We start from the raw sequence: 24,135 nt of genomic DNA, 5'->3' as shown, positions 1-24,135 counted from the left end.
TAATGGGCGAGACAAAGTAACATGGGTGAGACCCAAAAAAATGAAAAAAAAGAGAAAAAAGAAGTATAATACAAAGACATGCAAAAAAATGAATATTTATTATCTAAAAATAGCCGTTCCTTTTTATTAATGAATTATCCGAAGATTGCTTGTCAATATTATCCTCATGTCCAAATTAAGATCGAAAATAAATGTGAAGAGCTACATGCAATGAACTTGATTTTCTCTTAAAAAAATAAAACAATTGATTATGACAATATAATAAAGTATTCTTTTGCAAAAGGAGCATAACTTTAGTTATGGACACTAATATTCGATATATATTTGAAAACGCCTTTGTTTTTGTCGGATATATACATCTACAAATACCCACATTTTATCCGGTACATAAAAAAATATATAACATAATTACTTTAAATTTCACTACTTGTACATATAAATAAGAGATAATGATAATAATTAATATTATATATACTAGTCATGGGAGGAAGGCCAACTGTTTATTGTCCCATTTTATAAATAAATGTTGATTGACGCTTGTGTGGGGTAGTTGTATAATTCAATTGGACCATGATATCTCTAAGAACAAACAACTTTTTAAATAAATTTATTTGATAAGACTTGAGTAGCTAGTATATACTGATTACTTGTTGTGACAAAGATTTATATGTATATTCAATATTATAGTTAATATTATTAGTTAGATACATATAACTAACTTTGTATTGTTGACACTGAAATAATTAATCAGGGGCTGCATGTTAATTTGAATAATTATATATATTTTATTATTATTAATTATTGGGGTCCAAAAAACTAAATTTGAACATGTCAAGATGTATTGTATGCACATAAGTCATTTTCAAAGAACGCAACAGCTGAGCAACTTCCTCTCTGTCTCCTTTTTCTCTTTTTTTTTTCCTTTTTTTTTAAAAAAAACAATGTTTTAATACTGAATCATAGTGTACCTAATATCTTATTAGTAAGTATAAAACAAATATTCTTTGCAAATCTTAAATCTAAATAGCACAATAACAAGAATAGAAAAAATTATCAAACAACTCTCTCAATAAACAAAGTGTTCTATATACATTTTTTAATGGTTCATGAAATATAATAAAATCCGAATAAATTTAAACATAACGAACTAAAACATTACATAAAAAAAAAATTAATAAAAAAAGGAAGGTGAGCTCGTTTGATATTGCATTATCACAAGGTTTGTAGAGATTTTGTAAAATAACAAAAAAAACTGTTTGATAAAAATAAAATTATTTTTAATTAGTTTAATTACTAAATATTATTTTGTACTTAAATTTAAATTTAACTACAAAGAAAGTATTTTTTAAATGATCAATATATTGATATTATAAAATGGACAGTCGTTTAAATATTAAGTAAAAATATTTTAGTAGATGAAATAGTTATTTGATAGATAATATTAGTGATGTGAAAGAAAAAATTAAAAAAAAAAATTAAGTAAAAAATTCTAAACAATATGATAAAATATTAATTTCACTCTTTCTCGGGAAATTCGACTTAATGACCCTAAAGATGTTCTTTTTGATTTTTTTACCCGCATAAAATTAAATGCACTGGTGACATTTTTTTTTTAATTTTTGGACGAAAATACTCCCGTTGCGAAAAGTTTATATCACGAGACGCAACATTTTTTTATTGTAAAATTTTCAAAAAAACAAAAAAAACTGCGTCTTGCGATTGTCGGTGACGTCTCGCGAATGCCGGTTGCGTCGCGCGATAGGGACAATTTCGTCAAAAAATATAAAAGTGTCACCAGCGCATTTAATATTATGCGCTGGTAAAAAAATCAAATAAGGCCATTTCGTCAAATTTCTCGCTTAAAACAATGTAGCCCAAAATGTTAATTTGTTTTGGTAGTTGTTTCGGGAAATTTGACAGAATGACTCTAAAGATGGCCTTATTTGACTTTTTATCACCAACGCATAAATTTTAATGCGCTAGTGATACCTTTTATTTTTTGGACGAAAATACCCCCGTTGCGAGACGCAACCGGATGCCATGTGAAAAGTCCACAAATGCCCTATGAAAATTCCACAATCGCGAGACGCAACTGACATTCTCAAGACACAACAGACATTCGCGAGACGCAACCGGCATTCGCGAGACAATTTTTTTTTCTGTCTCGCGAATGCCGGGTTGCGTCTTGCGATTGTAGACTTTCACAATGCATCAAGTTGCGTCTCGCAACGGGGGCATTTTCGTCCAAAAAATAAAATGTGTCACCAACGCATTTAATTTTATGCGCGGGTCAAATAAAGCCATCTTTAAGGTCATTCTGTCAAATTTACCCTCTTTCTCTAATCAATTACATAATTTAATTCAGGGTTCGATGATACTGATACTGATACTGGGCACCGCCCACCTGTAAAAAAAAAAATAACAATAAGGGTGATGTTTCACTTTTGTATATATGTCAGTTTTTATAAGTGGAATACAAGCATTTCCTGTATAGGTAGCATCAAAATAACTTCAATTCATTAACAAAATATTAAAAAAGAAATGATTGAGAAAGAAATTTGAAAAAGAAAATGGGCGAGAATGACATGACACGCAATCTGATTGGATTAAAAGATAATAAAACTTTTCTTTTTATTCTCTTCCCGTTCTAATTTCCTCCCCAATTTTCCACCTCATACTAAAATATTATTTATTTAATTTTTTTATCATTTAATATTATAAATTCCTTATAAAAATAAGACTAATAAATTATATATATTTTTATGTTTATTTTTGAGTTGTGGTGTTCAATGATTTCTTCATAGATATTTGTAATTCATTTCCCCACATGTATTTGAAATTTGAGCGTTACAACATCACCCCTTAAAATCACAAATATTTTTTTTTTTAATGAATAAAACCTTAATATTTATTTAGAGTCATTCTCAACTATGTGATGGCCATCTTCTCTCACTTTCATCCACAATATCCCTCCTCTTTAACCTTTTCTTATTATCATTATCATCATCTCAATAATAAAAATAATAAAACCAAGACAAAACTCATCAGTATAAGGATATTATATATAAAAATAATGAATGAATAGATAAAAATGAATGAGATGATTGATAGGGATGAGATTAGAAGAGAGGCAGCAGCCATGGTCAAAAGAGAATGAAATAAAAAAAACAAGATCCAAAGGAGGGGACCAGTTTCGATCGATCGATCAATCCTGACCATGGAACCCTATACCTAGCCTAATAGAAATAAAAGTTTTGAACAACTTAAGCCTCCCTTGACTTGGACCAAACGTGCACCCCTGGGCTCCACCTTCCAAATTTAATTACTTAAATAAAATTCTATCTGAACCAAATTATTATCTACTTTTAAACTCATTTTTAATTTATTATTAGTTACATTTTTCAAATAATTTTTTTAAAATTATTCTCCACTCACCATGGTACGTGCAATTTTAATTTACCTATACCTTTTCTTTTATGGAGTACTGTTGAAGTTGATCGATGAGCTTTCTCTTAATTATAAATACCCCTTCCTGACTCCCACTTCTAGATCGAACCACTCAGAAAAGAAAACACAATTCACTAAATTAATTAACAAACAAAAAAGATGGAGAATTTCCCAGTTGTGGACATGGAGAAGCTCAAAGGTGAAGATAGAGAAGCTACCATGGCATTGATCAAAGATGCCTGCGAGAACTGGGGATTCTTTGAGGTACGTAATACTTATTATTAATTTCTTGCTAGCTATATAGAAGATTATATGTATAAGATCGATGATGATCCATGGTTGGTTGCAGCTGGTGCATCATTCGATTCCAATTGAACTTATGGACAAGGTGGAGAAGTTGAACAAAGAGCATTACAAGCAAAGCATGGAGAGTAGATTCAAAGAGCTAACGGCAGCCAAAGCCCTTCATCATCATGATCAACTCCAAACAGAGGTCACCGATATGGACTGGGAAACCACCTTCTTCATCCGCCATCTCCCTAACTCGAACATCTTCGAGATCCCAGATCTCGAAGATGAATACAGGTAATTCATTCACAAAATAATAATAATAATAATATTTTAGCTACAAGTGGCTGCAAGGTCATGTTATTATCATATATATGATTATAATTACCCGTTAATTCCTCCCATCACATCCACATGCATGTTTCATATAATAATAATAATAATTTGTTTTGTTTAATTAATTAGGAAAGTGATGAAGGAATTTGCTGAAAGATTGGAGGTTGAAGCGGAAAATCTCTTGGACTTGTTCTGTGAGAACTTGGGGCTGGAAAAGGGGTACTTGAAAAGAGCCTTCTCTGGCTCTAAAGGTCCAAACTTTGGGACTAAAGTGGCTAACTATCCACCATGCCCTAAACCGGAGATGTTCAAGGGTCTCCGTGCCCATACCGATGCCGGTGGTATCATTTTGCTCTTCCAAGATGACAAAGTCAGCGGCCTTCAACTCCTCAAGGACGATAAACATTGGATCGACGTCCCCCCAATGCGCCACTCCATCGTGGTCAATCTCGGTGACCAACTAGAGGTAACTTAATTAAGAATAAAAATAAAATAAAGATTTAGATTACACTATAAGCTAATAATAATAATAATTAATTAACTAAATTAAGGTGATAACAAACGGAAAGTACAAGAGTGTGGTTCATAGAGTGGTGGCTCAAACAGAGGGGACGAGGATGTCGATTGCTTCCTTTTACAACCCGGGAAACGATGCCGTGATCTCTCCTGCGCCTACGTTGGTCGAGAGGGAGGCCGAGGATGTGTACCCCGAGTTTGTATTCGATGATTATATGAAACTCTATGCATCATTAAAGTTTCAGGCCAAGGAGCCCAGGTTTGAAGCTATGAAAACTATCATCCATCAGGAGGCAGCTAATAATACCAATAATGTCAACAATAATATTGCTCCAACTCCAATTGCCACAGCTTGATTGATCCGAGATTAATAATTAATTAAGGTCTATTATTATTATTATTATTATTATATAAATGTGTGTTATTTTAAGTTGTTTTTTTATATATAATAAAAAAACAGTCTATTATAAGTAGAAAGACAAAATCTCAAGGGTTGCTTTGGTAGAAGTCATCAGTTTTAATTATTACTTGAGTGTTTGTGTGTGTCACTGCTACTATGTAATGTCAGATTCTCAATATTTATTGAAATAATTATTAGTTTATTCTCTACCCCCTCCATACATAAATATCTCACAACTTTTAAAATAAAATAAATACACTTTATTAATGTTTTATTGGAGATTTGCCTAAATTAGGAGATGAATGCAATGGTTGGATCTTAATGGTGACCACTTGCTAGGATATTTTTGTATTACTTATGGAGAAATTCAGAATTATTAATAAGATTAATTACTTTGTTTTAAAGCCGGAATTTCCTTCTTTTTTTTTGAAGGAATAAATAATAACTCACAAAATAAATTAAGTCAATAGTTAGAAATTTTGAAGAGTTTGGAGTTCCGAGGGATAAACTTGTTTTTGGATAATTTTATTTTCCATTTATTTGTATGTATTATCTATTTAAGTTATTTATGATTTATTTATTTAAGTCAACTTTTTTTATTTAGTTTGAGTTGAATATTAATAATCATGTAATGTTAAATAACGGTTTAAAATTGACACGATTTAAGGTAAAGTTTTCTGCCTAATTAGTTAAAGTGTGACTTTATATGTAAATTATACACTTTATGAAAAGTGTGCCTGATTATGAGAAGATGTATTTTTATTAGTGAACTTCAATCACTTACCTTCTTCTTCTTTTTTTTTTTTTTTTTTTTCCGTTTCTGATTTAGAATTTATTTTTTATCATTTGTTTTGTTTGACTCATCCCATGCCTAAACACATTTCTCCATCCTAATAATTTATATCGATAGATGAACTTGGGTTCGGAAATTAACTCGGGTTTGAAAACTCCATTGTTGTCGCAACAATCTTGATCAATAGCTTATGAACAAATAACTCCTCAATTCAATAGAATTCTTTAGGTAAATAAGAGTGAACAATTTATCTAGAGGAAATCAATGTATTTTTATTGCAATAAATAATTCCTCATGAGAAATTGCATGAAATTTCTAACTTTATTTTCATTTTAAATAAGGTAGGGTACTCTTCATCCTATTCCCATTCATTGCATCCTAGAGATTGTACAGAACAAGCAAAACTTATCTTCTCATGTGTATGGTCAATAATTTTTCCAAAATTTATATATATATAAATAAAAAGTTGAAAATAAAAGGACCACATTTCTAAAATTTCCTTCTCACTTGCAAGTCACAGTCAGTCACACTATTTAAGACCCCCAAGAATCTTATGACTTTATAAGTAACCATTTTATTCCAAAATTGTCGGGTCCATATATATAATTAAAAAATTACAAGCATGCATACTTATTTTATGTCAATCCTACAAAAACTTATAAATAAGACTTCTTCATATACATACATATAGCCCAACACTACTATATATCTAGCTAGCTGCTGCCAACTAACAGTTTCGATATCGATAAATCCCATGACTAGTGCCAAAATGGTCCCAATTGAATCGAACCCCCTATTGAACGCAACCAGCATTACATGAAATCGTGTCGGAAATTGGTACACACATACGACGGATAAAGAAAAAAAGGCTAGAAGAAAGAGTTTTGATCAGAAATTAAAGGCTTAAAAAGTAAAAATGAAGTGGACAAGGATAGGGGACAACTGAATTATTATTTTCAGGCTAAACAGCACTAAAGGGGGAAAAGATGAAAGATGCAATAATAAAATGAAAATAAAGCTACTTTGAGAGAAATATTGGATACCCAAGTCACGAATCAACTAGCCAGACAATGTGGCATGCATATATATAATATATATATATATATATATATATATATATGACATGAAAATGAGAATGAGAATGAGGCAAAAAAGAAGGTTTGACAAAGCCAGCCAGCCAACCCCCACTTTGCCTTTCTATCTTTCTTTTTATCTTCACTTCATGAAGTGAATTATATCTATCATGCTCTTTCTTTATGGATCAAAATGGAAACCAATCAAATTGACATTATCATACATATGTATCTTAGATCTAATCAATAATCACCTCTTATATGTTTCTCCTTTTCTTTTGCTTTTTCTAAAGTAAATTAAGCTCAAATATTGGATTTAGCTCTAGCTCTAGTTAAGAAAACCTCAGAACAAATTATAATATATATATCCAGAAATGTGTTTGAAAAATAGTAAGAATCTAAAGAATCGGATAAACAAATCATATAATCATTGCTCTCTTTTAAAATCATATAATCGTAAGATTTTTACAAATAAATTAATATTTTAATTTTGCTCAGAATAACGTAAGTATAATTATGTTCATTTAAGAAAAACTTTAAGTGAAAGGAGACAGCAAAATGAGTGGTTTACAATAAATTTGTGCCAATTGTAATTTGTATATTAGCATGAAACTCAACTATATATTCAAATGACTTTCCTCTTAGAAGACTGTTTAAAAAATAACCATAAATGATTAAGGAAAAAGAATTATGGACAACATTCTCATTCTTTTTTATATTTTATGGACTGTTTTAAAAAAAATAAAAGTTCAAGCAACCAAAATGAACAAATTATGTAATGGATTTTGGGCTTCAAAATGGACTGTATTCATGGGCTACCTTGTTCAAGGTTTGATTTGTGGAAAAACCTCTCCTTTCTAAAATTATGACATTTTTTATTTTATTTTTTTTTGTAAATGATGCAGATAAAATGATATAAACGAGACTAATTTAAATTTAACAACAAAATCATTAAAAACAAATTTAAAGAATGAATCGTAAAAACTTACTGATTTCATTAAAACTTACTGATTATCAATACAATGGAGAGTTTGGAAACTTTTGTATAGAAATTCTGAATCATAAGAACTTACTGATTTCATTAAATATTTGAAGGACGTGAAAATGGGTAAATAAGGATAATTCTTTGTTTGTTTTTATCATTTAATATATTTCAGTAACTAGGCAATGGCATGACAGTCACTTATATATATTCTAAATGAGCCCAATTATACACATTTAGCTTAGCGGATAATAAAGTCACCATGCTCAAAAATATAAACTTATTATTATTATTATTCAGTCTATCATATGATCATCAAATAATCATAAGAAGAAACCAAAAAACAAAACAAAAAATGCCTCTGGCGGTTAATTAGTTGATGAAAATGTAAAGGGCAGTTGCTTGAAGGTGGAGACATCAAACAACTCGATGAATCTCTGATCAGAAACTCTAGCTTTCGCAGCCGCAAATCGCTGATATTCATCAAACACCGAAGATAAACACCATTGTTGCAATTTTCTCAAGCATCCCACCAGACAACCCGTTCGATGCTGAAACCACCATAATCAACATCTCAATAATTCAAACTCAAACTATAGAAAGAAAAAGAGAAAAAACTATATATAGTTGGATTAATTAAGTTGAGAGTAACCTTTCCCCTGTTGCAATGAATCAAGACAGGATGATTATTGACATCTGTGACACAAATAAATTTAATTAAACATATTACAATATTATACAAATTTAATTATTAATGTAATTTTGATGAATTAATTATTTACCAAGTAATACTTTGAGTGCTTCCCGGATGGTGTTATGGGGCATATTTACAAATGGCTCCTGCAAATGCAAAGTAAGTAATTAATTTATTATTTTATGGTTTGATACTAGATTTATTTCTTTTGTTGTCTGGCTGGCTTTGGTTGATTAGATTGAGTCTCATGTCGTATTTCTCGCATGCTTGACATATTTTTGTAAAGGAGGTATGGATTCATCCTAAATTTTTTTTTGTTAATCTAATGGCTTTGTCTATGGTTTCTGGTTCCAATAGTTTCAACATCTCTTTCCGCTCATCCTGTAAACCCCCAAAGAAACATTGCACGTAGTAGTTTTCGCTCTGAGGTACGTTTTTGCAATAACTAGCTATCGTAATTCCCACCATTGGTCAATGTATTCTGTTAATGATGCTTAAGTTGATGAAATTTAATAATGATGTTTTGATAACCTGCTTCTTGAAAAGCTAATAAAACTTCATTAGTAAATTTATCCCATGAAGTTATAGTATGATCCACCAAATAATTTGTAACTCATATATCCGTTCGTCCTTTAAAGAAATAAATTGTATAATAAACTTTGTCAATATCTTCAAATATGAAATTTCCAAAAAATTGTGTTGTCTTTCTAACCCAACTCCTTGGATTTGTTCCATCAAATTTTTCCATATCAATCCTAGAATTCTTTAGTGATAATTTTTTTTTTTACTGATTGTAGTCCCATGAGTTTCGTAGGTCATGAGCTTCCGTTTTTTTGAGAATTATTGTCGGTTGTCAAGTTTGTATCTTGTCACCTCAAAAGTCCGTCTTCAACAAAATTTTTCCCTCCTTTTGTATTTGAAGAAAATACCCTTATAATTTCTTCCTCATTTCTTTTGTTAGGTATGTTTCTTGCTTCAAACTTGTCTGCAAATTAGTTAAGAATTTCGACTGCATTAGTTCGAGACGTTTGATCGCATCTTGTTGGAATCTTGCGGTTTCTTGGTGTATGAGTTCGAGTTGTTTAGCAATTCTGTTGTAACTTTATGAATTGGGATACCAACTTTGTTTCTATTACCCTTTGTTGTTTTTAAAACTTTATTTATGTTATCCTTTGTTGTTCTTGAAATTCTTGTTGCAACTTAATAAGTTGGCTTGCCACGACCGTTTCTAGTTTAGTAAGAATAGGCTTCTAGATTATCCATTTGCTCGCCTAGCTTTTGGATGCTTTCTTACATGGCTTGTGATCTTGTCATTGTTGTCAACGGATTTTTGCCGAGGATTGTTTAACTCTGATACACTTGTCGTGACCCACCTGTACATGATTCCAGCAAATCGTAAGTAACTCAAATAGAAGTAGAATGGATAGAGAAGAAGATGACAAAGAATTAGACAGATTTGTTGAATTTCAATTTGGAATTGAAAATTGGTTTAGTTTGATATGTTCTAGGGTTCAATTGTGTACTTTCTTTGTTTAGAATCACTCCCTAGATGTTATATGAACTTTCGGTTGAAAGAGATTCGATCAAATCAACCTATAACTAAAAAAACAAAAAATTTGAATTAAAAATCTGAATTTTTAAAAATTCATGTTCTTGAATTTTAATCTTGTTTTTTATTCAAATAGTTGTTAAATACGTTAGGATAATTCTCAAATCATTGTAACATCGTTTTGATCATGTTTGATCAAACTGTATTTTTGAAAAAATGAACTTTGATTTCATCTTAAAAAATCGTGATAATGATGCTATGATGTTTATATTTTGGTTTCAAAGCTAATGAAATAAAAATCAGGCATTGAAATGACCTAATTTAAAAAATTCTAAATTTTAACCTAAAAATGTTTTTTAGAAACTGATCTTTGTAAAGATCTAATAATCGTGATTTATGTTATGACTTTTGTTCTCCTTAATCATATGAGCAAGCTTCAACTTAAAGATCTTGTGATCTAGATCAAAAATTATAGGACTGGTAATTCTTTACCAAATCAAGAATACTCGGTCTTATTGGTCTCAGGCAAATGACCGAGATTCTTAGCCTGGGACAGAGAGCTAGTACAATTGAATTATTTGAGAAAGAAACAATAAATACATTTATTGGTTATGTGTGCGAGAGAACTTAACATCGAATCTATTAGGGTGATGTTGATTAGTGAATTAAATTATTGGATTTTACTTGAAAGGGTTAAAATGTCAATCAAATATTAAAAACATTTGTTTTTTCTTTTCTGTTGATGTATCTCAATTAGATCACTTGACACATTTGCATAAGTCGTCAAACTTTAAAGGTAATAACTAATGACTTTGTTTACTATAAAGAAGTAGTAAATTAATATTAATCTATGGTAAGAATTGGGTTGTTTGTACTTTGTACTGTTTATACATTTTTCCCTTGACATGTACTTCTACTGTCTAAATGTAACAATTCTTAATAAATTTCGTATCAATACAGATGACCCAACTGTATCCCTGGAATTTAGAATTGCACAATTTTGAATAATGAGAATTATAAACTCAAATATAACTTATAATTAAGAAATCATATGTACAAATTTGTTTGGTAAATACAAATAAACCAAAAAGTCATCAAATAACTTATTTTTTACATTATAAATATAGTGAAGTCATATATATATATATATATATATATATATATATATATATATATATATATATATATATATATATATATATATATATATATATATATATATATATATATATATATATATATATATTTTAAAAGGGTGAACCCATTAAGTCTGGAGGTCATAAAAAAGTGTTTATATTTCTAAAAAAGAAAAGTGAACAATAAAAAAATCACCAAGTGCCAAGGTCATGAAAGATGAAAATTTGAGTTCGGTAATTATGACTACCAAAGAAAATCATCTTTCTTAAATAGCACAATATATGTAAGGAATTGTAAGTAAGTCATTTAATGTTAATTTGCTGCTCAACAAGTGGGACAAATAGAAATATATACTCCATTGTTTTGGTGATCAGTTAATTTATAATTGTCACACGGAGCTGATATTATCTAAGAAAAATATACTCCAGTGTTTTAGGGACAAAAGAAAAAGTTTCAACACTCTTTTACAGGTGTAGTTGTCATCTTTCTTCATTAATTTTTGTTCTTTGATTGCAAGATTCAATCTTTGCAATTGGTTTTGTATCTTATTATGTCAATGTAGATTGTGCTAAGCGTGATCCTGAAGATACTGAGGACAGTGAGAGGAACCTTTCTGAGCTATTTTCTGAGGAGCTGAAACTTTGGAAAGTCAGAGACGTGCAGACATGGCCTTACTCAGACAAAAAAAAGGTATCATCTCAGTATCAGAAAGAAGCGGACAAATGCAATTCAGGAATGGAAACTTGTGAAGAGGCTAGGGAGAAGGCTGAAGCAGTATTGTTAGGTCAGAAGAAGTTGAGTGCAATGTGGGAGCTGAGAGCTCGACAGAAGGGATGGAAAGCCTGAACCCAAACCCAACCCAACCCAACCCAAATCATATCTTCTCTAATGTGTATGGTGGCTTCTATTTGATTATTATATTGAAGCAGTGAGTTGATCTGGGTTAATTTTTGCCCCTGTTCCTAAGTGTTTATTTAATATATTAGTTCCACTTGAGCACATTTTGATGATGTCAATTTTATTAAAGTTTCAATTTTACATATTAAGAAGGCTATTATATTACTGATTTTGCAAGTTTTCTATATCCCCAGATACAATATATATAATACCTATTCAATAATTTCATTTTTCAAGACAGTTCACAAAACTTAGTATTTTTCAAGCCTTCCTTCTATTCTAATAAGGCTATTTGGCATGGCACTACACAAAAGATCTTGCTTCTAATAACTAATATAAGGCTATTTGGCATGGCACTACACAAAAGATAACAGATGACATACCTATTTTGATGGTAAATGTACGGTTACATCGTCAAATTCGCTAGAGCCGAGTAAGCTCAATCCATGCTCATTGGCTAAATGTAATAAGCACATGAAGCGCAAGTGAACAGAGATATCTTCAGTTCCATCTGCCTTGCAGTTGTCACTTGGGAAGCTAGCTAACACCTCCCTAAATGATACTGTCTCTTTTTCATCATCCTAGTAAGAAAACAACCATTTAGACTTCACATTTGTGGATTAATAAGAAAACATACAACTAGCCAAAAGTTTGAATTAGTTTACTTACTTGAGTGGTCATTTCGTTGTATGCTTGTATGGAGACCCAAAGTTTTTCTTTTAATGCCTGAACATCAACTTCTTTAGATAATTTGTCGTATTTGACTTCAATCTTATTTACCTGTCATAAAAAATCAAGAAAAGGAAGACCTTTCAATTAGTTCTTAAACCACAACCAGATAAATACCTTAAAAACAACAATATATAAACCAACCCGACGAGGCTGAGGAACAAGATTGTTCAAGTCCTCCACATCAGTATGATCATCTTCATTGTCAAGCTCGCCAATAAATGCATTATCTTCCCATGGTGCATTATCTTCACATGATGACTTTCTCCATTTCCTTCTGTCAGAGCACTGCAATAAAATTAAGTTGACCATTAAAATATCATTAAAGGCCACAAAAATAACTTAAACAAGTCATTACCATGACTTCAGGTAAAAGAAATAGCTTGACAAGATTTTCAGGTTCGTAGTGGCAATCCTCAGGCAGCTTTTTGATAGGTGCTCTATTTGCGGAAAGAAGTAGCGACTTGGGATTCATAGGAGGTGCGAAAATACCAGCCAATGCTTTCATGAAATCATTATCCAATGTTTTCATGAAATCAATATCAACTTCTATTGCTCTTTTGCTCTTGGCCTTCTTTGCCTCAGCCAATCCATCTTCTTTGGATGCTTCAGCTAAACCTACACCGAAAAAAATATCATATATTAGAAAGAACACATCATAGAAACTGTAATTGTAGTGCTCCTGCCACAAGGTTTACAGACTTACCTAATTTTAGCTTCCTATACTTCCAATGATCAGGACCCGCCCAGGCATTGTGTTTTGAGTTAATCCCCAAGCTCAGATACATATAATCGACAACATTATCGAAACTATTTTCCAGATTATGGGGTTGGAAAATGGAAGGTTCGCCTTCCTGCAAAGTCAATCAAAAGTGCTATAAAGAAATATCAGCTTGTTTTCAACAAGCAGATAGATCAGACAAAAAGGGAAATGGAAGAAGAGTTATACAAATTAGGTTTTTCTCTTTTGAAATGTTAAAATATGTATTAACAAATGAGACTAGAATAAATACATACCATGTCAATAAAAGTTCTTATACATGTGGCCTGAATGTTGTTTATTCAACAACTCATCCATCATCAGGCCAACTCCAAGGTTAATTAGTGATACATTTCTAGGATATTTCATAATTCAAGTTTGTCATAGCATATCATAAATCCTTTAGCTCCTAATTTGTATCATCCTCTAAAGCTCACCAAAACAAAAGAAGTAACAATGAAGCTAATAATAGACTGGCTAGGAAGCACCAAATTATGTTTCTTTTGTTTTAATTCAAATTTAAACTCTTACGTATGCCAATATCATCTACAATAACTGTATCTTAAATGCAAATAATGTTGGAATTTAGACTATGTAGATTATTTCCATTATATGAATGGAAATGAGAATTCAAAAACAATTCTGAGAATGGGTGAGTCCCAAGAATAAAATCGAGTTAGTGGATTTGTCCACATTGGTAAAATAGCAAAATGTAGCATTTTTCCATTAATCCAAGTGGGGTTTAATTTATTTGCATAATGCATTTTATTGTATAAAAATAAATAATATATTTGGATTAAATATTAATTGAATGAGTCAGTTAAATGGGTATTAATATCAATGTGTAAATGAGAAATTTTCAATCAAATGCAATGATAAATGCATATGTTTGAAACCTTTCACATGCAATTGATGAGAATGCAATTGATTGCATTAATTGATTTTATTCCTACGTTAAAAAATTAGTCATTATGTTGATTGGCTAATTTATCTTTATATATCTCAATTGATAATACGTTGTTAAGGAGAGATATAACAATTACGGAATTACATAGCTTTTTATCCTTCAATTATCCTAAATGAATTTTAATTGGTTTTATTTTCAACATCACAAGAAGCTAGCTACTTCTTAGTTTTTCAGAAAAAACCTTCCATTGATCATTTTAATTGTGGCTTCACACAATTCTGCTTTGATCCCGGTGATAGTTCAGGTACGTTGGTCAAGTTCGTTGTGTAGTGATTCTGGTGCTGAATCACTACTAGATTCGTTGTACCCTGGGAGACAGCCATCTACGATAAGCTCCAGCACAAACAGGAGACGGTGAAACTGTTTTAAGGGAAATGTGCTAAGCACATGCCTCGAATCAACATCTCAATCGGTGATTTCGTTCTTTGTATATCTTATTTATTTTTATTTATTTGTAACACTATTTTATATATATCTTCTATTTTTCAAGACAAGAATACTAACAATCTTAAAACAGTTTCTTTGTGCTAAGCTATTTAAGAGCTTGCGCCATCGAATATTTTTTTTTGTCTTTGAAGTTTCAGGAATACGAATCGCGGTGTTGCGAAAGAGATAATGCTCATTTCGAAAAATGGAAATGATTCATCTTAAGAAAAAAAAAACAACAAATAAAGATAAGTCTTTATTATATATAAATATGTTGATTATTAGTACATATGTTCTTATGTTGTTAAAGCTTAATTTTATAAGCTAATATATTTTGATATAAATTTTTTCTTAAAGAACTTTAATGTGTATATTCATTATATAAATATTATATATAAAATAAATTAGAACATAATTAATTTAATTTGTTCTAGTTTTATTTTGAAGATTTGTTTGGTTATTAAAATTATTAATAATAATGAATAAAAATAAGAAAGTAACTAATATGTTAGCTTTCAATTTTTATAAAACTTATGGTGTTAAAATTAATTATAATTGAAACATATGGTTTCAGTTTAAAAATAATTAATTATAATATATACCTTCTTTTTAATTAAGCAATATAATTAATAAGAATATGGTAGAAGATTTAATAAACAAAGAGAGCTGATATCTTTATTTATACATTGTTTTATATATTACATTTTATTATGGTAATATGTTATCGTTTTAAATGTGCATATATTCATTTGTTGACAGAGTTTAGTCAAATATGAAGTATAAGTTGTCTCTAGAAAGAAGACAAAAGGTCATAAAAGCGGTATAGCAATGAAATGGTGCATTGGCGTAGTGGTTCGAAGTTTAGATGCGCAAGCAAGGAGGTGAAAGGTCCCTAGTTCGAATCTCATTTTAGCCAATGATTTCTTTTTTAGAAATCTAGTCACTTATGGTTTCTTTCGTAGAAATCTAATGTGTTAAAAAATGACACTAGTCATTTATGACGAAACCATTCAAATTTATTCTATAGAAATTATTAGATGAATGTGTTAAAAAATGACACTAGTCATTTACGGTGGAATCATTCAAATTTCTTGTATAGAAATTATTATATGAATGGATAGTCAATGATTTCTTGGTAGAAATCAGACTAGTTAAAATGACTTTAGTCATTGATGTTGAACTATATTAAAACCATTCTAATTTCTTGTGTAGAAATAATATGAGATGAATGATAGTCAATGATTTTTCTTGGTAAAAATCAGACTTGCTAAATTGACTCTAGTCATTGATGTTGAAATCACTGCAATTTCTTGTGTAAAAAATTGTGAGATGAATGATATTTGATATATGATTTTAATCATGGATGTTGAAATCATTTTAATTTTTTCTATAGAAATTATTAAATGTGAATTGGCACACTTAACGATTCCTTAAGTACTGGAGCCATTCTAATTTCTTGTGTAGAAATTATAGAAATTTTATTTGTCAAAATGATGTTGTTATTAATATTTTAAGGCATTTAAATTTCTTGAGATTAAATAAGTTATTTGTGTTAGAACTTATTATAATCATGCATTTAAAAAGACACGACTATGTTAGTCGAAATTGTCTTTGCAAAAATTGTCTCGGTGAGAACAATTTACCCAAAGTTATTTTTGAGCATGCATAGTCGTTTCACGTCGATTATTGTTCAAAATATGGCAATGTAAGTGCTTCAATTAAGATATGAAATATATTTATAATTATATTTTATTTGATTATGTTGCTAAGTGATTATTTGTATATATATCATGCATATTAGTTAATAATATGATGATTCGTGTTCATTCATAATATGTTTATATAGCCATTATACATATATGAATAAAGATCAATTATAAATGCATTTTGTTTTAATATAAAATTCTAAATTTTTTTAAAACTATTTGTCTTTTGGTATACAAAAACTTTTATGAAAAGTTAAAGTCATATAATTAATTAAGAAACGGACGAATTGATGACATGAATAATTATTTATAACAATTAGTTATTTATATTTGATTAAAGATAAATTGTCAATTATTTATGTATTTTAGAAAGATATTTGTTTAATGATATATGAAGTAATTATAATATATATGACATATCATTTGATTATGTTATTCGATTATATATTTGATATACATGGTTCAATTTCATCATAAAGACTTGTTTAATTTGATGTTTTTGAAATCTAATAACTGCAAGAAAATTTGTGTTTGATTTGAAAAATAATGTGCCAAACGTGCCGATATTACGGGATGCAAACGTGCAACCGTAAATAAATGTTTAAGCGACTTCGGTCAAAGATGCTTGAAACATTATGATTTCTTTTGTAGAAATCATGTGATATGGTGAATATTTTTTTTTGATTAAATATTCTAATTTCTTTTATAGAAATTAAGTGTTGAAATGAATATTTTAATTGATTAAATATTTTTAATTTCTTATGTAGAGATTATGTGAAGAATGATTTATATATGAATAAACATTCTAATCTCTTGTATAGAAATTATATGTTATTCAATTAAATATTTATGATATAGTTATCTTATTCATTGTATGATAAGTATAACAAAAGAAATCTGTAAAAGAACTATGTGACAATTTCTTGATTATAAAATCATTGATTTAAATCATACAAATGTGTGTGATTTAAAAAAGGATACCAACACGAATGTGGGGGCAAATACTTTTTATTGATTATAACACAAAAATAATTGTGTATATTATGATAAATGTAAAAATTATTTGTTGTTAGAGAAATATGTTCTCTATAAAAGATAAAGTTGCGCAACTTTATAAAAAGAAATAAAATAACAAGAAAATACATTGTTTATATTTGCTGAGTTGGTGTTCAAATCTATATTTTAGATTTGAGGATTTTGAAATCAAGAGACGTGTCATATTTTGACATTATTTTCATAAAATTTTGAAGAACCAATGTCTTCAAAATGATTTTATGAAATAAATGAAAAGGAAAAATTTTTAAGTCTTGATATGACTTATAACAAATTTTATAATAATGATATGAAAATTTGATCATACTTTTATTAAAAAGTGGATGTGACAATTATATATATCATGAAGACAATGAAAATTATTTCATTACGTGTCTTTTGTACGATATTTCTATCGTTGAAAATTACGATAAAAATGATTAAATCCATAAAGGATATGAATTGCACTAAACGAAATATCATGTTGTTATCAAATGATATATTGATATCATTAAATGAAAGACTTTACGTCTTAAAGTGAATATGTTTACACTTAGAAGTGCAATCTACGTATGGAAATCTTCTAAGAAACTTATGATGGATAGATTAAACGTTATAATCTATAATTTTGACTTATGTCGAAAAATAAAATATTTTTATGTAAAATATATAATCGTTTACACAAAGGCAGAATAGTTCAAAGACATTTTGTCTACTAGTTAGCCAAGTAAACAATATTTTCATAAAAAAAATTAAATGATAAGCATGTACGAATGATATGCTTCTTATTAGAAGATGTTCCAAGGTTAACTAAGAATGTACCAACATAAATTTCTAATTATTGTGATAGTAATTTGAAATTGGACAAGCTTAGAGTCAATGACAAGTCTATATATGCACGTCTTAGACATAATGTCATTAGACTATACTCTCTAATGGGGTTATCAAATTTGACTATGTAAGTCAAAGATAACATTGTGGATCCACTAATAAGATTATTGAATAGAGAGATAGTTTGAAGTCTTTTGAGACATTAGCCTACTATAAGTCGGTATGAAGGAAAACCCAACCTATGTAGACTGGAGATCCCAAGAACTAGGTTCAATGGGACAACCTAATTGTACTAACTTGGAAAATTATTGTTGAGGAATAATCCTATAATAAAACAATATATATTTTGACGAGGATAAGCATATCGCTTTTAATGATTCTTTATGAGCAAAGAGATCACCTATGTGAGGGAGAAGTGGGGCCGCTTCGAAGGAATTGCACGGCTCAATTCTAGACCCTCTCACAGAACCAGGCGCGTGTTCCATGGCCAAAATGGACACAACCATGAGAGCTTGACATGTATCAGGGAGAATTCTATGTGAAAGTGTGTAATCGTTTACACAAAAGGTAGAATAGTTCAAGGACATCGAGTCTACTAATCAGCTAGTAAAGTTATATGCTTTCACAAGGGAAGGTTCAAAGGGTTACACCTACCTATCCTATGTAGAATTCAACTGTTGAACCTTCACCGGGTTAATCTTTCAATTTCCATTCATGTGGGGGATTGTTGGAATTTAGACTATGTAGATTATTTCCATTATATGAATGGAAATGAGAATTCAAAAACAATTCTGAGAATGGGTGAGTCCCAAGAATAAAATCGAGTTAGTGGATTTGTCCACATTGGTAAAATAGCAAAATGTAGCATTTTTCCATTAATCCAAGTGGGGTTTAATTTATTTGCATAATGCATTTTATTGTATAAAAATAAATAATATATTTGGATTAAATATTAATTGAATGAGTCAGTTAAATGGGTATTAATATCAATGTGTAAATGAGAAATTTTCAATCAAATGCAATGATAAATGCATATGTTTGAAACCTTTCACATGCAATTGATGAGAATGCAATTGATTGCATTAATTGATTTTATTCCTACGTTAAAAAATTAGTCATTATGTTGATTGGCTAATTTATCTTTATATATCTCAATTGATAATACGTTGTTAAGGAGAGATATAACAATTACGGAATTACATAGCTTTTTATCCTTCAATTATCCTAAATGAATTTTAATTGGTTTTATTTTCAACATCACAAGAAGCTAGCTACTTCTTAGTTTTTCAGAAAAAACCTTCCATTGATCATTTTAATTGTGGCTTCACACAATTCTGCTTTGATCCCGGTGATAGTTCAGGTACGTTGGTCAAGTTCGTTGTGTAGTGATTCTGGTGCTGAATCACTACTAGATTCGTTGTACCCTGGGAGACAGCCATCTACGATAAGCTCCAGCACAAACAGGAGACGGTGAAACTGTTTTAAGGGAAATGTGCTAAGCACATGCCTCGAATCAACATCTCAATCGGTGATTTCGTTCTTTGTATATCTTATTTATTTTTATTTATTTGTAACACTATTTTATATATATCTTCTATTTTTCAAGACAAGAATACTAACAAATAAAAGATCCAGTATATTTAGTTACACCACTTATATATATTGTTTTTCAGATGGGCTCAACAACAATAACAATAATCATATTTTTGCAGTATCCTGACAAAAACAGAGTGCAATTTTTTTTAATTTTTTTGTCATCCAAAAAAGAGTTGTGTGAAAAACCTCATGATAATCTCCGAAGCTAGGATCTCCTCCATACAGATCTTCACCAACTACACTTTCCAGATCAGCATTCTTGAAAGCCCATGTCTCACCATTGTCAAATCCACTGTCATCCAATCCCAGCTCAGCATTATCCCTGTTATAGGCGTCGTTGCAAGTTTCATGGAATTCCTCTTGTACATGGTTAACTGAAGTAAATGTATTGGATGACCTTCGTTCGCTTTCATCAAAAAGATTCACTATGTGCTTGAGTGTGGGAGAAATTTCCTCCGACGAGCGCATGCCCACCACCATCTTGTCAATGCAATCTATATTGATAGCAACAAAAAGTTATCCTCTTTATATGTCCAATTGATACAAAATCAGAATTACCATGACATAACAAAACCAACATACCTTTGGCAAAAGAAAGATCAATAGTATCTTGATTACAGAGTTGGTTGCCACATTTCATAAACTTCCCTGGCACTTCAAATGAGTCAAAGAGAACTTGACAGCTTCCATATATCTCAAGATGGTTCAACAATAAACCCTTGACTCCACCTTCATCAAAGAGTGCAGATGTTTGATGATAAAGAGGATCCACTGTGAATGCAACTGCAAGCAAAAGTTGTTTTTTAAGACCACAGTTAAAGGACAAGAATGACTGAGCTAAAAGCAAGTAGTAACCATCAAACTTCTTCACATTGAGAGCCTCAAATGACGATTTAAGTGTTGATAAAGGTGATACCTGCATGCACACACTCTTAATATGAAGTTTGTGGAGTCATCAATTTGTAAACAGTGACTTCTGTGTACTAACCTCCCAGTCTGACCCTTTATTAAAACTGCTTTCACCCTGACTATATTTGGATCCTGTATCCTCAACATTAATAACATATTAGCAAAGAATAAAAAAACTAACAAATGTGAATGCAAAGATCTCATTAAATTGCTTCTCAAAAGATTAAACAGTTGCTTACAAAATATCAAAACTAATTAGTCTAGGTATGCAAGCAAAGGCCTTAATCCAAATAATGACATGTGACAAAGGGGATAGAAAACAAATGAAGAACAGATGCATCCCCAACCCAATTATGGCTCAGTCATATTAGCGCAAATGGTATCAAAAGACAAAATGATTTTGAGGTCTCAATTTGAAGAGATTCTACCTTTCAATGTTCTCTAGAAATACTATACAGTCAAATTTGTGAAAGCAACTGGTTCTTCAATCTTATTTACAGTATTGAAGATATGAACTATACACTCTAAGGTTTGATTAGAGGAACAAAGGTGCATTGTATCCTTATTATTCATCATGTTAATCTTTTACATTGCTAAATGTACTTAAGAATTTCAAACTACAATGTAAATGAAACCTAAAGAATGTAAAGAGTCCTAATATGCAATGGGACTACTATCTTATGCTTCATTATGAGTATACTTTGTTGTTGCCTTAAGTCTAATTTAAAAAATGGATTAAAAAAATAGTTTTGGGTGAGATTTGAACCCATGATCAACTAAAAATTTTACATACTTATTTTCCACCACTAAGGTACAACAATTTTTGTTTAAAATTATAACAAATTTAATAAAATATCTTACTAATTTTAATAATTGGGCTGCCTAACCCAAGGGCTTGCCGGGCTTACCCCAGGGCCGGCCCTGCTACTACCATATAGAAAATAGTAAAACCCCAACCTTCTTCATCTTTTCGGCCCACCCGATTAATAACACCAAGGACTTTATATGCCTCTGAATGCACATAGTCAACCCTCATGGAATAGATTTGAACTGCAGCTTCTAGAGTACAACTTGCCTGCAGTGGAATACTCAATATGAACAAAATAATCAATTGCTATAATAATGTACATAATATGAACTCAGCAAATGTAAGAAAGTTGTTGGGTCAATGTGATTGCTTCAAATAAGCAATCATTACACATCCCTTGCATGTAAAATATATATATGTTTGCTTCTCCAGACCATAACATTGGTTATATATTGACAATCATTTGGATGATTATCCTAATATATTGATATGTCGTCAATAAGGTAGCATATTTCTTTATCAATAAAGCTAAAATTTAAATCTAATCAAACAAGTCAAAGTTATAGCATGAGTAGTAATTCTCTTCCATTTGTTGTGTATCCAATTTTTGACTCTTTTGTTATTTTTGAGTATTTTTTTGGTTATTTTACAGACATAAAAGTTATAGCAAGTTTTATTTCCATAATCAGCACAAGGTAAGGATGAGAAGGAATAGTGAACTAAAAAAGAAATGAACAGTTAATAAATTATAACAATTAAGGTATGAAGCTAATGAATCTGACTTTTAAATAAATAAATAAATAATGTGCACTTTAGCTATGATACATATTTCTAACAATTGATAGTAATATATATATGAGGAAGATATCACTTACCTTCTGAAAATTGGTTTCTGTTCCATCTTCTTCCTCCATTTTTAAAACATCCGACAAGTGATCTATCAGATTCAGCTCCCATGCATTCTTCTGGTTGATTTTCTGTACCATATAGACAAAACAAAAAAAAAACATTGGTTAGACAAAAACCATGAATAAAGCTGATCTTACTAACATTTTCACTGGCGAGCTTCATGCAATTAGAAAGCAAATCAAGAATCTGGTTCTTGTCAAGGTGGGGGACTGAAGCCGTAGGAATTGCTGCTGCTGCAGCAGCGGCGGAAGAAGAAGCGACAGCAGAGTTGTTCACTGTCGAAATATTATATTATGAGATTTGATTGCCTTATATCAATTATATAACTTATAATAGCGAGAAACAACTAAATTTGTTTTTAAATAAAATGAGATGATTACTCGTTTTTTCTACGTAAGGAGATGATAATGTGTCCAGCTCAAATCTTTTCTTCCTAAAGAAGACAAAGTAAATAAATAAAGATAGTCAACAACAACAGCTATCCCAATAATATATCACTCCACCACTTGATAACCCTCCCTGCTTTCAAACAAGACAAAACATAACTAAAACTGAACCAGACATCTTTTCCATAGCATCGATCAGATTACCTTCGTTCGTTGATCCTCAATGCCGGACCGACTCCATTTGTATCTACAAATAACGAAGAAGAAGGTTCAACGAATCTGCACTATTATTATTGGATTTAGGACTTAATACGCACCTTTTATCGGGGGATGTCGTGATGGTATTGGTCGGAACAGAAACAATCTGAGCTGAGGTTGGATCCTGTCGTTTTTTATTCACTGCAAAATCAGAAGAAGAAGAAGAAATAATGCTCTGATACACTTTCGAATCGAAGAAGACGAAGTAAGGAGATAGATGAAGGGAATATGAGATAATGCTTCAACGTAAGTACCCTGTTAATAGACGACGAACACGACGGAGACGGACGAAGGAGGGATCTGGAATTTGCAGATATATATATATATATAGAGAGAGAGAGAGAGAAAAGATTTGGAATGGAATTTTTGATACTACAGAGAAGATGACAGAAAATACCTATGAGCTACTACTCATACCTATTATGTATGTATTATGTGAGCGAGCGAGCGAGCGAGCAATGAGTACTCATGATAATATTTCCCCAGAATATATATATATATATATATATATATATATATATATATGAAGCTGTCATATGTGTGCAATTTACTAGGTTGATGATGTTGATTAATAAATTAAATTATTGGATTCTACTTCAAAGGGTTAATAAAATGTCAATCTAATATTAAAAACATTAATTTTTATGTTGATGTTGATGTATCTCAATTAAATCACCTTTCTTTCTTTTCTTAAATAGCACAAATA

General features: G+C 30.3%; 4 protein-coding genes across 4 annotated transcripts; 2 read left to right on the top strand and 2 right to left on the bottom strand.

Annotated features, from left to right (window-relative positions):
• Positions 1 to 3,540: 3,540 nt before the first annotated feature.
• LOC124938604 (1-aminocyclopropane-1-carboxylate oxidase-like) lies at positions 3,541 to 5,187 on the top strand. The gene is made up of 4 exons (XM_047479076.1): positions 3,541 to 3,711; positions 3,797 to 4,032; positions 4,201 to 4,537; positions 4,623 to 5,187. Exons 1-4 carry the CDS (start codon positions 3,607 to 3,609, stop codon positions 4,941 to 4,943), a joined length of 999 nt encoding a protein of 332 aa, XP_047335032.1. The 5' UTR covers positions 3,541 to 3,606; the 3' UTR covers positions 4,944 to 5,187.
• A 2,970-nt stretch (positions 5,188 to 8,157) lies between these two features.
• LOC124940675 (tyrosine-protein phosphatase DSP1-like) lies at positions 8,158 to 8,677 on the bottom strand. Its single transcript, XM_047481208.1, has 3 exons — positions 8,618 to 8,677; positions 8,488 to 8,531; positions 8,158 to 8,386 (listed from the first exon to the last, which is right to left on the bottom strand). Exons 1-3 carry the CDS (start codon positions 8,658 to 8,660, stop codon positions 8,204 to 8,206), a joined length of 270 nt encoding a protein of 89 aa, XP_047337164.1. The 5' UTR covers positions 8,661 to 8,677; the 3' UTR covers positions 8,158 to 8,203.
• A 177-nt stretch (positions 8,678 to 8,854) lies between these two features.
• Positions 8,855 to 12,257, top strand: LOC124939720. Its single transcript, XM_047480165.1, has 2 exons — positions 8,855 to 8,912; positions 11,733 to 12,257. Exons 1-2 carry the CDS (start codon positions 8,855 to 8,857, stop codon positions 12,059 to 12,061), a joined length of 387 nt encoding a protein of 128 aa, XP_047336121.1. The 3' UTR covers positions 12,062 to 12,257.
• Positions 12,258 to 12,404: 147 nt separating this feature from the next.
• LOC124939719 (condensin complex subunit 2-like) lies at positions 12,405 to 23,358 on the bottom strand. The gene is made up of 14 exons (XM_047480164.1): positions 23,327 to 23,358; positions 23,166 to 23,218; positions 22,927 to 23,060; positions 22,752 to 22,853; positions 22,026 to 22,143; positions 21,148 to 21,200; positions 21,015 to 21,075; positions 20,742 to 20,942; positions 20,346 to 20,653; positions 13,548 to 13,695; positions 13,200 to 13,459; positions 12,986 to 13,129; positions 12,782 to 12,892; positions 12,405 to 12,693 (listed from the first exon to the last, which is right to left on the bottom strand). Exons 1-14 carry the CDS (start codon positions 23,356 to 23,358, stop codon positions 12,496 to 12,498), a joined length of 1,923 nt encoding a protein of 640 aa, XP_047336120.1. The 3' UTR covers positions 12,405 to 12,495.
• Between the last annotated feature and the right edge of the window lie 777 nt (positions 23,359 to 24,135).

This window comes from Impatiens glandulifera, chromosome 5 (genome assembly GCF_907164915.1).
Source record: "Impatiens glandulifera chromosome 5, dImpGla2.1, whole genome shotgun sequence".
NCBI classification, from domain to species: domain Eukaryota; kingdom Viridiplantae; phylum Streptophyta; class Magnoliopsida; order Ericales; family Balsaminaceae; genus Impatiens; species Impatiens glandulifera.
Note: the sequence above shows the minus strand (reverse complement) of the source record. Positions and strands in the feature narration are given on the sequence as shown.